The sequence below is a fragment of the Rhipicephalus sanguineus genome, chromosome 4 (assembly GCF_013339695.2).
Source record: "Rhipicephalus sanguineus isolate Rsan-2018 chromosome 4, BIME_Rsan_1.4, whole genome shotgun sequence".
Taxonomy (NCBI): domain Eukaryota; kingdom Metazoa; phylum Arthropoda; class Arachnida; order Ixodida; family Ixodidae; genus Rhipicephalus; species Rhipicephalus sanguineus.
Genome location: NC_051179.1, coordinates 69358339 through 69370955, shown reverse-complemented (window position 1 = coordinate 69370955; position 12617 = coordinate 69358339). Strand labels below are relative to the sequence as shown.

At 47.5% G+C, this 12617-nt stretch overlaps 1 protein-coding gene across 2 annotated transcripts; it reads right to left on the bottom strand.

The window, feature by feature from the left end:
• Window positions 1-729: 729 nt before the first annotated feature.
• On the bottom strand, window positions 730-3243 carry LOC119390197 (dynein light chain 1, cytoplasmic). Of its 2 annotated transcripts, none has more exons than XM_037657765.2 (2): window positions 2988-3243; window positions 730-1010 (listed from the first exon to the last, which is right to left on the bottom strand). In XM_037657765.2, the coding sequence occupies exon 2, from the start codon at window positions 1007-1009 to the stop codon at window positions 740-742; it is 270 nt and encodes an 89-aa protein (XP_037513693.1). In that variant the 5' UTR covers window position 1010; window positions 2988-3243; the 3' UTR covers window positions 730-739. The 2 variants fall into 2 exon arrangements, with proteins under 2 accessions (XP_037513693.1, XP_037513694.1); XM_037657766.2 differs by lacking the exon at window positions 2988-3243 and adding an exon at window positions 2813-2836.
• Between the last annotated feature and the right edge of the window lie 9374 nt (window positions 3244-12617).

Below are 12617 nucleotides of genomic sequence, written 5' to 3'. Positions count from 1 at the left end.
GAAAACACCAATCTAGATTTTTAGAACAAGAACTCGCGAAGTAAAATTTATTATGCCATATACACACACACGCACACACACTTGACTTTTGTGTAAGCTGCTGTACAAGTACAAGGTAGGAAAAACGAAGTGATGGAACGCTGAACCAAAAAAAGAAATATATAAACAACCTTAGCACTTTCTAACAGTTAACAAAATGAAGGTATCAGTGATGAAGTTTCTCATTCAATGTGTAGTAAATGCCAAAAAGAAATGGGGGGCTCCTAGTCTCAGCAGCAAGCACAGGTATAAATTAAAAAAAAATTGAGGGAATGAACAAGAAAGGGGGCTGACTGCGAAGAGCAGCCACTAATTTATGGCGGCATAGTAGTACAATTTGGGCGAGAGAAAAGACAGCACAAGCAGTTTTACAGCGGCGTTTTTAGACAGGGTTTCTGGGACAGGACAATTTCATTCTCTTGTGCGGCACACAATTGTAAAAGCCGTGTTACAAGATGAGAAGAGAGAGTAGAACTTGACGGGGGTGCGGCGCGCACCCTCTTGCCCCGGGAAGAGAAAAACGGGTCAAAATCTCTTGCTCCCCATTCTGCGAAAAGCACCAGCTTTCGTCATCCACGGTTGCACTTTTTAAAAGGTCCAGACGAGCTACAATTTTTTTTTTTTTTTCCGAGTCCTCAATGCATCCAGTCCTGTGTCCCCCTTGAGCCAATCCATTCCCGTCCGTCCTCCTTCCGCTGGCTCAGCCGGACTTGAAGAGCAGAATGGCCACCTGGCCGAGGTAGAAGTAGATGAAGTGCTTCGTCTCGTGGGTCACGTACGAGCCAAAGTTGCGGCCCACGATGCAGTGCCAGGTGGGGTTGTACTTCTTGTCGAACTCCTTCTTGATGTAGGCCGCTATGTCCTTCTCGATGTTGTACTTCTCCAGGGCCTGGGTGGCCACGTCCACTGCGTCCTGCTGCATCTCCTCGGACATGTCCGCATTCTTGATGACGGCCTTCCTGTCACTCATCCTGCAAAGACGGAACGAGGTGTCCCAATGAGGAAACTGACCTTTCACAAAACTGCGTGCTCTCCAAACAACAAAATCTGTCAGAATGGCTGATTGGGACAGCTGGCGACTCATGATCGTGATGCATAAAGATGACCGCACAAGAATAATTACTGAAGCAGCAGGCATAGCTCATGATCACCTGTCTTGTGCAGGTAAACCCCTCACCCTGTCAAATTCTCTTTCATTCTGTCAGCTTGCATTCTTGGAAAGCGTTCTGCAATGCAATGCAGGATTTAAGAAGGTGTGGCCGTTATATTCTTGATGAAATGAAATGGTTGGATTGGTGCATTCCACGTTTCATGATTGTATTAATTCATTTCGCAGTACACAAAAATAAAGCAGTTTGTTTACAAACAGCCCAAGGTGGTAGCACCCATGTGTCTTAGATAAAATCGTCTATTCCTCGTGGCGACATATGGCCAGTTGAACTTGTAGTCCACTGTTAGCACTGATTCGCGGCAAATTGCAATATATCCAAATAAACCTGACGAGTTGTTTGCTTAGCATTTATGACACTAATAAAATTAGCCACTTCGTAAACTGCTTCAATTTATAATGAGGAACACTTAAGTTATGCATGTACTGGTATGAGAGTATCAAAATTAGACACTGTGGGAAACTGGCTGGAAAACAGGCTAACTAACAAAAAATTGTAAATTGCTGCATTGTGCATCAACCAGAAAAAGAAACGTAACGAAAAAAAGTTACGATACACATTCACACAAACGTCTGATGCATCAACTTCCAAATGGTTGAATTTCTTATCTATCTGAAGAAAACCAAGTGTAGGAAATTTGCCAGATTGCTACCAGAGCAGCCTATAAATGCGGACGTTTGCGAAACGCTGCTACTTTTACGATCCATTCGTAGATTTCTTTCTGAATTCAGGAACTACACAGAGTGCTGATGCTGCGTGCATCATGAATCCCTAGCTTATTTTCCGCAACGAAAAAAAAATGAATACCAAGTGTATTAACTAGGTCGGCAATCAATGCAGCAAATCCGTAAACAATGAACTGAAATATAGAAGTCGCCTAATAATCCAAGAAGCCAACCCCAAAGCCATGCTTCAAACCCGGCATTCGAATTGCAGCGTGCCCACACCATGACGTATGCCGGCGAGCTGACAAGAACGCAACCTGTGCACGGGTCTGCGCTTGTGCACAAACGAGCAGTAGTAGTTCAACGGGCAATTAAGCCTCAAACGGCGTCACCTGTACTAGTGGCGAGCATCAACGGCTGCTGGCAGTACGCTACATCGATGCTGCTCGCAACACAAAGCTTCGCGCAGCGAGCGCGACGGGTACTCACGTGACACCGACGTGGCTAGCGTAAGTTAGGGCAGGCTATTGGACGCATTCAGTTAAAAAAAAAAATAGCTCATAAACGCCACTCTTGCACCGAAAAACAACATTCCCGCGTTCCACAGCCATAGCACACCCTCTTCCTTACATGGAAAAGGGCACAGCACCCTACGCAACGCCCGCGTTCGATGGCTACACCCGCACATTCTAGAACGCGCCGAAGTCATCCAAGACTAGTTATAGCCGAGACTTTTGAAAACGTTGGGTAACGAGCGAATCTTCTTAGCAAGACAGTGATTCAAGACAAAAGCCGGAAAGCAGGGGGACGGCGCGCGCCAAAAAATACTTGTCACACGGATGAGGTGCCATGCCGCAAATAAACCCCATGAAAACGAGAATTACTGGTAACGAGGCAGCCACGGAGAACAAGCATCGAAAACTGTCGGCAGGTTATTACCTTTACGCAGAACGGCTAGCCAAGGGTAACGAACGCCCGCTGAGGGTTCGGAGACAGGCCTCACGCTGCGTGCGATGTCGCGCGCCGGTAATGTCACGGAGTGCGCTGCCAGTCTTCGTTCTTTTCTCAAGTTAGAGGGCCCCGAAGCATGGACAGAATCGCAGATGCTGCTTACCTGATGGATTTCTTTTCACGCGGGCGCGAAGGTAGACGTGGAACGCTGGGGTGTTGGGCAAAGAACTTGCACAGCTCCTGTCTGCCGGCGAACAAGAAGTTCCAAAAGCAATGTGCACGTCCTATTTCCAACGACGATCCCTGATTGGGCCAGAGAATGTAAGAACGGCCTCATGATTGGTCCACAGAGGGTCTTCTGCCATGTCTTCTATCAGCCCAGAATTCCTTGCGGCTCGTTTTGAATAGATTCTGGTTTCGTTTTCAGTCGCCGGCTCCAGTGCATACCAACCGGCTATACAAACTGATAACTAAGAACCTCACGTCAACGACGTGACAACAAAAAAGTGCAATAAAGTAACTGCGGAGCATTGTAGCCTGCACGATGCTTACTCATGTAACTGCATTTGTCAGCCCAGCTTTCTGATTTTCTGAGCCTAAGAAAATTCGGTATTAAAAAATGATCTTGTGCGTTCACTACGTTTGTAAAACAAATAACTGTAGCATTGATTAAATTGGGGCACAGTTTCTTTTTTTCAACACGCCTTTGAAATCACTTAGCTAGGCTTGTTTATCTTGAAGGCCGTGTTCAAAGGCTGCATCATACCGGCCTCATCATCACGAGTGGCAGCACTTATTTTCATCATCACGAGCGGCAGCACTTATTTTTCTTTTCCTCATAATCCCACGCTCAATCACACACTTTTGCACTACCACTATCTACGTTTCGATCGCGCCGATAATGAGCACGGCACAAAAGTAAAAAGAACGAGCTTCGCGGGAATCTCGGAAGCTTGATTTAGAAAACCTTTCAGTTGCGAATTTCCCAGCCTCGACCTTTCGGAGCAGGCGGCCCGCCGCGGTTCTTTCCACCATGGCGCTGCCATCGGCAGTTGAGCTACGGAAAACTGCTGTCGTTCGCTACAACAGCTTTTTTCTCGCGCCTTGGCGATTGATATTACTGGGTGCAGTGGTTTCTTAAGCCTGTTGTTTCAGTCATATGCGTAAGGATATTCACACTACCAGCTGATAAATGCTATATGCTATGTTAACTCGATAAAACAAGTGCGTGGGTTGTTACCTTCATTGTCGCGCGAAGTCTAGTTTTGATCGCCATAGAGCCTGCACCGAGTTTCTTAATTAACCCCTGTTGGCTTATTTTCAGCAGATGTGGAAATGAGCCATTTACAGTAAAAGAAGAATGCTAAAAGAAAAGTACTAGGCCGAACGTGGACTGCAGAGATGCAGTCGACTGCTGCTGCTGTCCTCTTCTTGTGGTGAAGCCACTTGCGGGAATTTTCTTTGGTCTTGATACCGGCGGTTACTGCTCTTTTTATCTGTTTAATTTGCAGTATAATTTGATAACGCCTTTAAGTGTGATTTCTTTTCTTTTTTGATGTCTGTCTCATCTCCGGGCCAGAGGGCTTCCCTCTGGTCTGCTTCAATCCCCTCTCGGGATGTACCATTGGACCTCTTCTTGCGTGGAGGCATCAATGTCGTTCCTGTTGCTCTGGTTCCTACGAATGGTGGAGTTATTCGCATGAACAACCCCAAGGCCATCCAGTCTGAGCTTCACAAGGTGACCCAACATTTCCTGCAGATCACTGAGGTCCGACAGTTCGGACGTGGCGGCATTCTCTGCTGCTCCCCAGACCAGGCCTGTCTTCAGGACCTTCTAAGTGTTCGTCCTTTGCTTCACAACCGGTGAGCTGTTTCATTCCTCCCCACCTTGCTTGCTGCAAAGGCCTAATCCGTGGAGTCGACGTCAGCCTTAGCCCGGCGGAAGTCTTCGATGTTTTTTTCAGAGGCAGGTGCAGTTTCCGTTTATCGGTGTAACAGGCAAGTGTTAGGATTCCAACCGAGTCAGTTATCGCCACATTTGCAGGGACATCGCTCCCATCAGAAATCAAAGCATGGCCATTAATCTACAGAGTTGAGCCCCTTGCACCTCGCCCTCTCCAATGTGGTAAATGCTGGCGCTATGGTCATAGTGCGAACGGTTGTCGATCAAATGTACGATGTCGTAAATGTGGGGCTGAACACACTGCTGATGATTGTACCTCAACTAATGAATCCTGCTGCTTATGCGAAGCCACTCGTACAGCTGATCACTCCGATTGTCCTGCGAAGGCTAAAGAAATGCGGGTCCTTGACATCATTGAGAGAAGGCGATGCTCGCACAGAGAAGCTCTTGCTGAGGTTCAGAGTAGAACTCAAGGATACGCAGGCGTTACAGCCCGTCAGTCTTTCAATATGGATGCATCACTTACTCAGTCAATTTCTTCTATTGTTGAGAAAGTAGTGGAAAAGTCCCTAGAAAAAAGGCCAGGCCTGCGCTGAAACCGCAGCACAGTCACAGCGAAAGCTGGAAGAGCGGCATTTCTAGAGCCCGTTAAGCTCTCTTGGGGCTACAATACAAGTACACTAGAAAGGTACCCACTACGCCATAAATCACAATTTTTATGAAGTTGGGAAGCACCTACTAAGCCATTATTCGTCATTCTGTGGAGAAGCGAGGCACCAGCTACACGTCTGTGCATTATGTGCACTTTGTTGACGCGACGACTGACGACGATGAAGAATTATGGCTCAGCGCTTTGTAATGGTTTGGAATCTTTAAACGGCGCACCAGTTATGTAATTTGCATTGGGTGACGCCCGGTCGCTATTTCCCTCTCCCGTCATGCTGTATAACATACGTTGACGTGGGAGAGAGACGGGGGGGGGGGGGGGGCGCGAAGAACTTTACTGAGACCCCGAGGAAATGGATCATGCGCTTATGGGCTTCCTTGGCAACCAATACAAGTGCACTTGCGAGGAACCGACTACGCTATAAATCAGTGTAATTTTTGAGAAGTAGGGCAGCAGGCACTGTGCCATTTTTCGTCATTCTACGGACAGCGTTGGTACCTGCTAAACCCATGTAAGGCATTATGTGCACTTTATTGATGCTATGCCTGATGACGATGAAGAATTATTGCAGAGTCCTTTGTAATGGGTTGGAAGCATTCAACAACCTACTCGTTGCGCAATTCGCATTGTGTGACGCCTGGTTACAGAATTCGCGTTGTGCGACGCTTGGTGCTTATTTTACTCTTCTACCACGCTATATTGCATATGCTAATGTGGTTCCTTCCCGACATGAAGCCTGTATAGGACCTTTTTGCAAAGCAGTTTCAAGCACCGGCATGGCTCAGAGGTTGAATACTGGGCTCCCAAGCTGAGGGCCCAGGTTCGAACCTCGTTCCATCCTGGAATTTTTTTCTTATTTCGTTTTTTATTATTTCGAGCGATACTGGTTACGGACACCGGCGGCGGCGGCGGACAACTACGGCGCCAAAAACGGCCGGTGAAATGATCTCATAACAGCTTTCGCTGTAAAATTCGGCAGATCCCACGTACCGTGGGAATCGATGTTATGCGAAGCATGCGCGGGATGGTGACTCTGGCGTAATTTTTCACATTGAGCGAAACGTTACGAAATGACGCTAGAGAAATGTGGAAGTGGTATACGTAAACTCATATGTTGAAGAGTCGCATATGTATTATATAACCAGTTGTTTACAGTTGCGTAACGATGCCAACAGCAACATGGGTGTTCCCAACATCAGACGCGGTAAGCTGATATGCAGTGCTTATATTCTTCAATACTGGATAGAGCGAATCAGAACAGGACAAAGAAGAGACACAGACGCACAGGACAGGCGTTACTCGCAACTAAGCTTTATTTAGGAAAGTTTCCCTGGATATGTGGTACGCAGCCGAGTGGCACGCGCAGGCGCCACTGCACGTACGTTGCAGTTGTTACAGTTGCTGGTAGCGTTGGTGGTGGTGATAGCTTTATTGAACAGTGACCCTTTCGGCCTAGGCGACGAGTGCTTGCTGTAGTTTCCGATGCGGCACTCCGAGCAGCTGTCCCTGTTTCCACGTCTGTTTAGAGAGCTGGCAGGAGCGACTTGAGAGGGCTTAAACCCTCTCACCCCCAAACAACGGGATTTTAGGAAGCCAATGTATGAATTGTGCAGTTTTGACGCATTGGGTTCCATTGCGCTTAGGTAATATTGGCCGGACTATGTGGACAGTGGAATCCTCAGCCGTCTAACCCGGTGCCGACCGGCCCAGATGGCTAAGGATTCCGAAGATGGGGACCGACTTCAGCTTCTGAACGGTCAGAACAACTCACGTGAGGGCGGAAATGTTTCGGTGTCTGGATGACACGAGAAGAGATATCGCCACGCTGCAGGGCTATCCGGATATGAAGGCGGTATTTATTCACTGTAACGCAAATTTGTGATCGTATGCAGCGGTAGAGGGACTTTTCTTCTGTCGCGAGTCTTGTGCTGAGGCCGAACCGACGCTGTCTAGAAGACAGCCTATTTGAAATGCTCACACAGCAACCTTCTCAGCAAAGCAGAATTTATGTGCAAAATAAATGTATACTTTTTTCTCTGCTCACTGGTGTTCATTAGTGATTCGAGTGATTTGCTTAAACTGTGCAATTTCTAGCATAGCTCATTTTGTTGTCGCCAAGTATGTCGATTTCGGTGTCCAATTCTTGTTACTGTTGCTGTGAAATAGCGTATTTTTTTATTAGAATTGATACGTGCTATTATGTCATTATTACTAATTATGTACTTTGTAACCCCCCCCCCCCCCCGTCTGTAATGTCTTAATGGCGCTGAGGGTGCTGTAATAAATAAATAAGTGAACTGAAGGTATCAATGTATCAGTGCGCTGCTACTTTACTTACAACATTATGGTCCACTTATAAATGTCTTTGCGGAGTATGAGCATCCTTGAAATAAAAAAAAAAGTATTCCAGTATCTGTATTGCTGTATCTGTATTCCGGAATACTTTTTTCGTCCTATTGCGAAAGTACCTCCGAAATATCTCGTTACACTAAAGGCAAATATATCTCAGTATCTGTATTTTAGGCTTCCAGTCCATGTATTTCGATATCTGTATTCCGGAATACTTTTCCGAGTATCTCTGCCCAGCCCTGCCTTAGACCATGCAATGCATAACGTTCGCGTGTGCTCGAAAGCCGGACTTACGCCTTTTAATGAGCGGGTCCGAGTCCGACCCGGCCCGCAGCCTCAATCCCGCCCCAGGCCTGCAGCCTCAAGCCCGGCCCAGGCCCGCGGCTTCAAGCCCGGGCCCGGCCCGGGCACGCACTTTCAAGCCCGAGCCCAGCCCGGGTCCGCTGGAAAACGCTTCGGACGACCCGGGCATTCGGGCCGGCCCGGGCCCGTGCAGTGCTCTAACGTGGGTACAGGTGTGTGCGGGGGGGGGGGGGGGGGGGGGGGTACGCCCCTTTTACAGCGAAAGCTGTTATGAGATCATTTCACCGGCCGTTTTTGGCGCCGTAGTTGCCCGCCGCCGCCGCCGCCGGTGTCCGTAACCAGTATCGCTCGAAATAAGAAAAAAAAAACGAAATAAGAAAAAAATTCCAGGATGGAACGAGGTTCGAACCTGGGCCCTCTGCGCGGGAGCCCAGTATTCAACCTCTGAGCCATGCCGGTGCTTGAAACTGCTTTGCAAAAAGGTCCTATACAGGCTTCATGTCGGGAAGGAACCACATTAGCATATGCAATATAGCGTGGTAGAAGAGTAAAATAAGAACCAAGCGTCGCACAACGCGAATTCTGTAACCAGGCGTCACACAATGCGAATTGCGCAACGAGTAGGCTGTTGAATGCTTCCAACCCATTACAAAGGACTCTGCCATAATTCTTCATCGTCATCAGGCACAGTATCAACAATGTGCGCATAATGCCTTGCATGCGTTTAGCAGGTACCAACGCTCTCCGTAGAATGACGAAAAATGGCACAGTGCCTGCTGCCCTACTTCTCAAAAATTACAATGATTTATAGCGTAGTGGGCTCCTCGCAAGTGCACTTGTATTGGTTGCCAAGGAAGCCCATAAGCGCATGATCCATTTCCTCGGGGTCTCAGTAAAATTACAATAATTTATAGCGTAGTGGGTTCCTCGCAAGTGCACTTGTATTGGTTGGCAAGGAAGCCAATAAGCGCACGATCCATTTCCTCGGGTCTCAGTAAAGTTCTTCACCCCCCCTCCCCCCGTCTCTCTCCCACGTCAACGTATGTTATACAGCATGACGGGAGAGGGAAATAGCGACTGGGCGTCACCCAATGCAAATTACATAACTGGTGGGCCGTTTAAAGCTTCCGACCCATTACAAAGAGCTGAGCCATAATTCTTCATCGTCATTAGTCGTCGCGTCAACAAAGTTCACATGCCTTACAGACATGTAGCTGGTGCCTCGCTTCTCCGCAGAATGACAAATAATGACTTAGAAGGTGCTTCCCAACTTCACAGAAATTGTGATTTATGGCGTAGTGGGTACCTTTCTAGTGTACTTGTATTGTAGCCCCAAGAGAGTTTACAACGCGCTCTAGAAAGCTTTCGCTGTGACTGTGCTGCGGTTTCAGCGCAGGCCTGGCGTTTTTTTGTCCTTCATCCCAATCATCTCAGGATGGCGCCAAGTATGTCCCATTTCTTTAACAGTAGAAAACAGCGCTAAAAGACGGGACGAAGAAAGGACACAAACCACGTTCAAACTTCGTCCCGTCTTTTAGCGCTGTTTTCTGCTGTTAATCATGAACCAACCAACCCAAATGCGTAACCTGCTGCAGCCTATTTCTTTTCCTCAGGCGGACCTGTCCCGTTACTGTTTGATGTTCAGATTTAATATACTATGTTTTTCCGAAATGTTCTGCTTTCATCCAAGTGCTCCTTTTTTCGCCCAACCATGCAAATGTACCTTCGATGTGACGTTGAGACCACGTTATCTGAACTCGGTCGTGTCGTCATTTCCGCTCTTATTTCTCTTGCAGGATACGGATCGTGGTTTTACCTTATTGTTAGGAAAGCGTTGGATCCTCTCCCCAATTGGATATCCAAAAAGGCTAAACGGTATCTTGAGAATGTCCGGATACAGAGGAGAACTTCGGTGGCGTGTTAGATCTCGCTGTGAAAAATTCACTGGTATAGACGGTGGCTGTATTCCCTACACGATCTCCTTAGTATAAAAAGATCCGCCTTCGAAAAGAGGCAAATAAATGCACTCTTGCAAGATGTTGGCATTTTTGAACAAGTGTTTTTTTTTTATTTAAGCAAAACATTGTAAAGCTGCTTGCACGGTACTCTCATTGGGTTACACTTGAGACTTTCAGCGCAGGAACGAACAGCGCTGGGACAGAGTGATATATATAGGACAATGACAGGTGTTAACTACCAATAGTCTTATTTTCAGCGACCTTCGGTCCTCTGTTTCCTGAATGAAAGAATTTATGTGGCTATGTATTTTCAGTAGCGTCACCTACGTACGTAGCGATGTCCCGGCGCTCCTTTCGCCAAGAGTCAAGTGCTTCCTCAAATCGCCACGGGGGACCTGCGTTCCCGTAGCCATTTACGGGTTGTTTGTATACCCCGCACAAATCGTGCGTGCAAAACGAAATCATGCTGACACTACGACGAGTGCAGGCAATAAACGAAACGGAAAGAACGCGTTTAAAATAGCCCAAGGTTAATTTTACGCCAGTTGCCCGCGACGGCATAGCAGTCATGTAGCTGGGGGTTGGCCCACATGGTACGTGCCTCCCCCCCCTTCCCCCCAATTTTTTTCTGCCATGGAACAAAGATCAACAAACTGGCACAAGAGCACATCTGCCTGCCTGGCCCCCACTTCAGATCAAGGAGGTGCCACTCAAAACCTGGGAGGACATGGAAGATCTCGCTACGCTCCACCAACCCGGCAAGGCAGAAGATTGCCGCCAGCCAGGCTACCAGTGTCATGTACCTATTAGACATGAACGTTTGAGTCTGCTAAGGTCGCGCGGGGTCCCAGGGAGCCTGGAGGACCCGAATTCCCTCGCAATAAAGTTTCTTCCGATTCGACTCGACTTAAACTATCCTAGAATCCCTACTGCAGGTAGTACAGTTGCGAAGTGACCACTACGCCATAATTCTTTCTTTTGCGAATTGGCGAAGTACGCACTACGCCTCTGTAAGGCAACACGCGGACCTGCACACTTTGTCGCTGTTGTGATAATGATAATTAATTATGCATCTGCGCTTTGTAATTGGCGGGACACTAAAAAATTACTCTGCGCAATTCACATGTTTCGACGCATGGTGTGATTCTACGCTTCTGCCACGCAATATTACATGCGTTGAGTGCAAGCACTGGCGTGGCCCTATGGTAGAACACCTGTCTGCCGCGCGGAAGTCCTGGGTTCGATTCCCACTCGAAGATTTTTATCATTTATTTATTTGCGGCTATCTAGAATTTTCGCTCACCGACAACGCTGATTTTTTCGCTCACAGACGCCGACACCGGAATTTCTTCGAAATCGAAACGAGCTCTTTGACGCTATCGCGTTAAAAATGATGGAAGGAAGGAAGGAAGAAACAAGCGGAAAACGGAAAGAGAGGGAGGTTAGCCAGTTCTTAGACCGGCTGGCTACCCTGCCTCTGAAATGAAGATGTATAACTAGCCTAAAGGGTATGTGCCACAAAAATTGGGCAAGCTGCCCTGCTCACCTCCGGTTCACTAAACGTTCTGAATTTGAAATTTGAAGTACCTTCACTGACTTAACGTCGCGAAGACTGGTTAAACAGTTCAGATGGTGGCAAAACTACTATATAGAGCACAGTCAAGAAGCGAAATAGCAATATGATGTGACCAGCTGTAAGTCAGTGATGCTGCTTCAAGTTTTCAACGCCATTTCGCTAGATACGTATGCTCTGCAGCAAATTATGGCAATGCGTTCTCCAAATGCAGTGACGTTCATGGCGTCCGACCTTTACTTTTGATGGATGTCATCGCCACCATCGCTGCTATGCTCACGTGCCAGGAAAGAAGAAGAATACAGGCTCGTTCAAGCTGCTCGTTTGTTTGGTTCCTGATCTCGACCAACGAAGGCGACAACCTTCCGCGTTCATTCAGCATGCTACCTTCGTGTAAGTGGTTACAGATTGTTTTCAGCAATCGTACGCATTAGGAGACATTTCTTTAAACTTTTTTTTTTGGCAAAGCGGCTTGTCACTCAAGGTAACGGAACTTGGCATATGACACGGATAGTAGCGCTGCTTTGATACGTGGCTGTAAATATGTAACAGTTCGCGACTGTGGGGTGCGTGTTCACATAAACACAACTGAGATTTCCGTTAAGGCTGAACATCTTAGCAGTGGCTGTAGAATTCGTCTGGCGGCTGTGGCGTTGTGCTGCTTAGCTATACATATAGTGTGTTCGATCCTGGCAGCCTTGGGACACATTTCGATGGAGAAGAAATGCAAGTACGCCCATGTACTTAGGTCAGTGGCGTAGCCAGGGGGGGGGGAAGCAAACCAGGCCCGTGCCCCCCCCCCCCCCCCCAATTTTTTTACCATGGCATCCAAAAAATTTCTGGCTACGCCCCTGACTTAGACGCATTATAAGGGATTCCACGTGGTGAAAAGTAATACGGAGTTCTGCACTCGCGCGTGCGGCATCATTAGATCGTGCTTTTGACGAGTGAAACTCGACCATTTATTATAACTCGACAATTATTCTCTTAGTTACTTCTCTGAGGAAACCAGAGAGCCTTGAGCGTAATTGCAGCTGGTT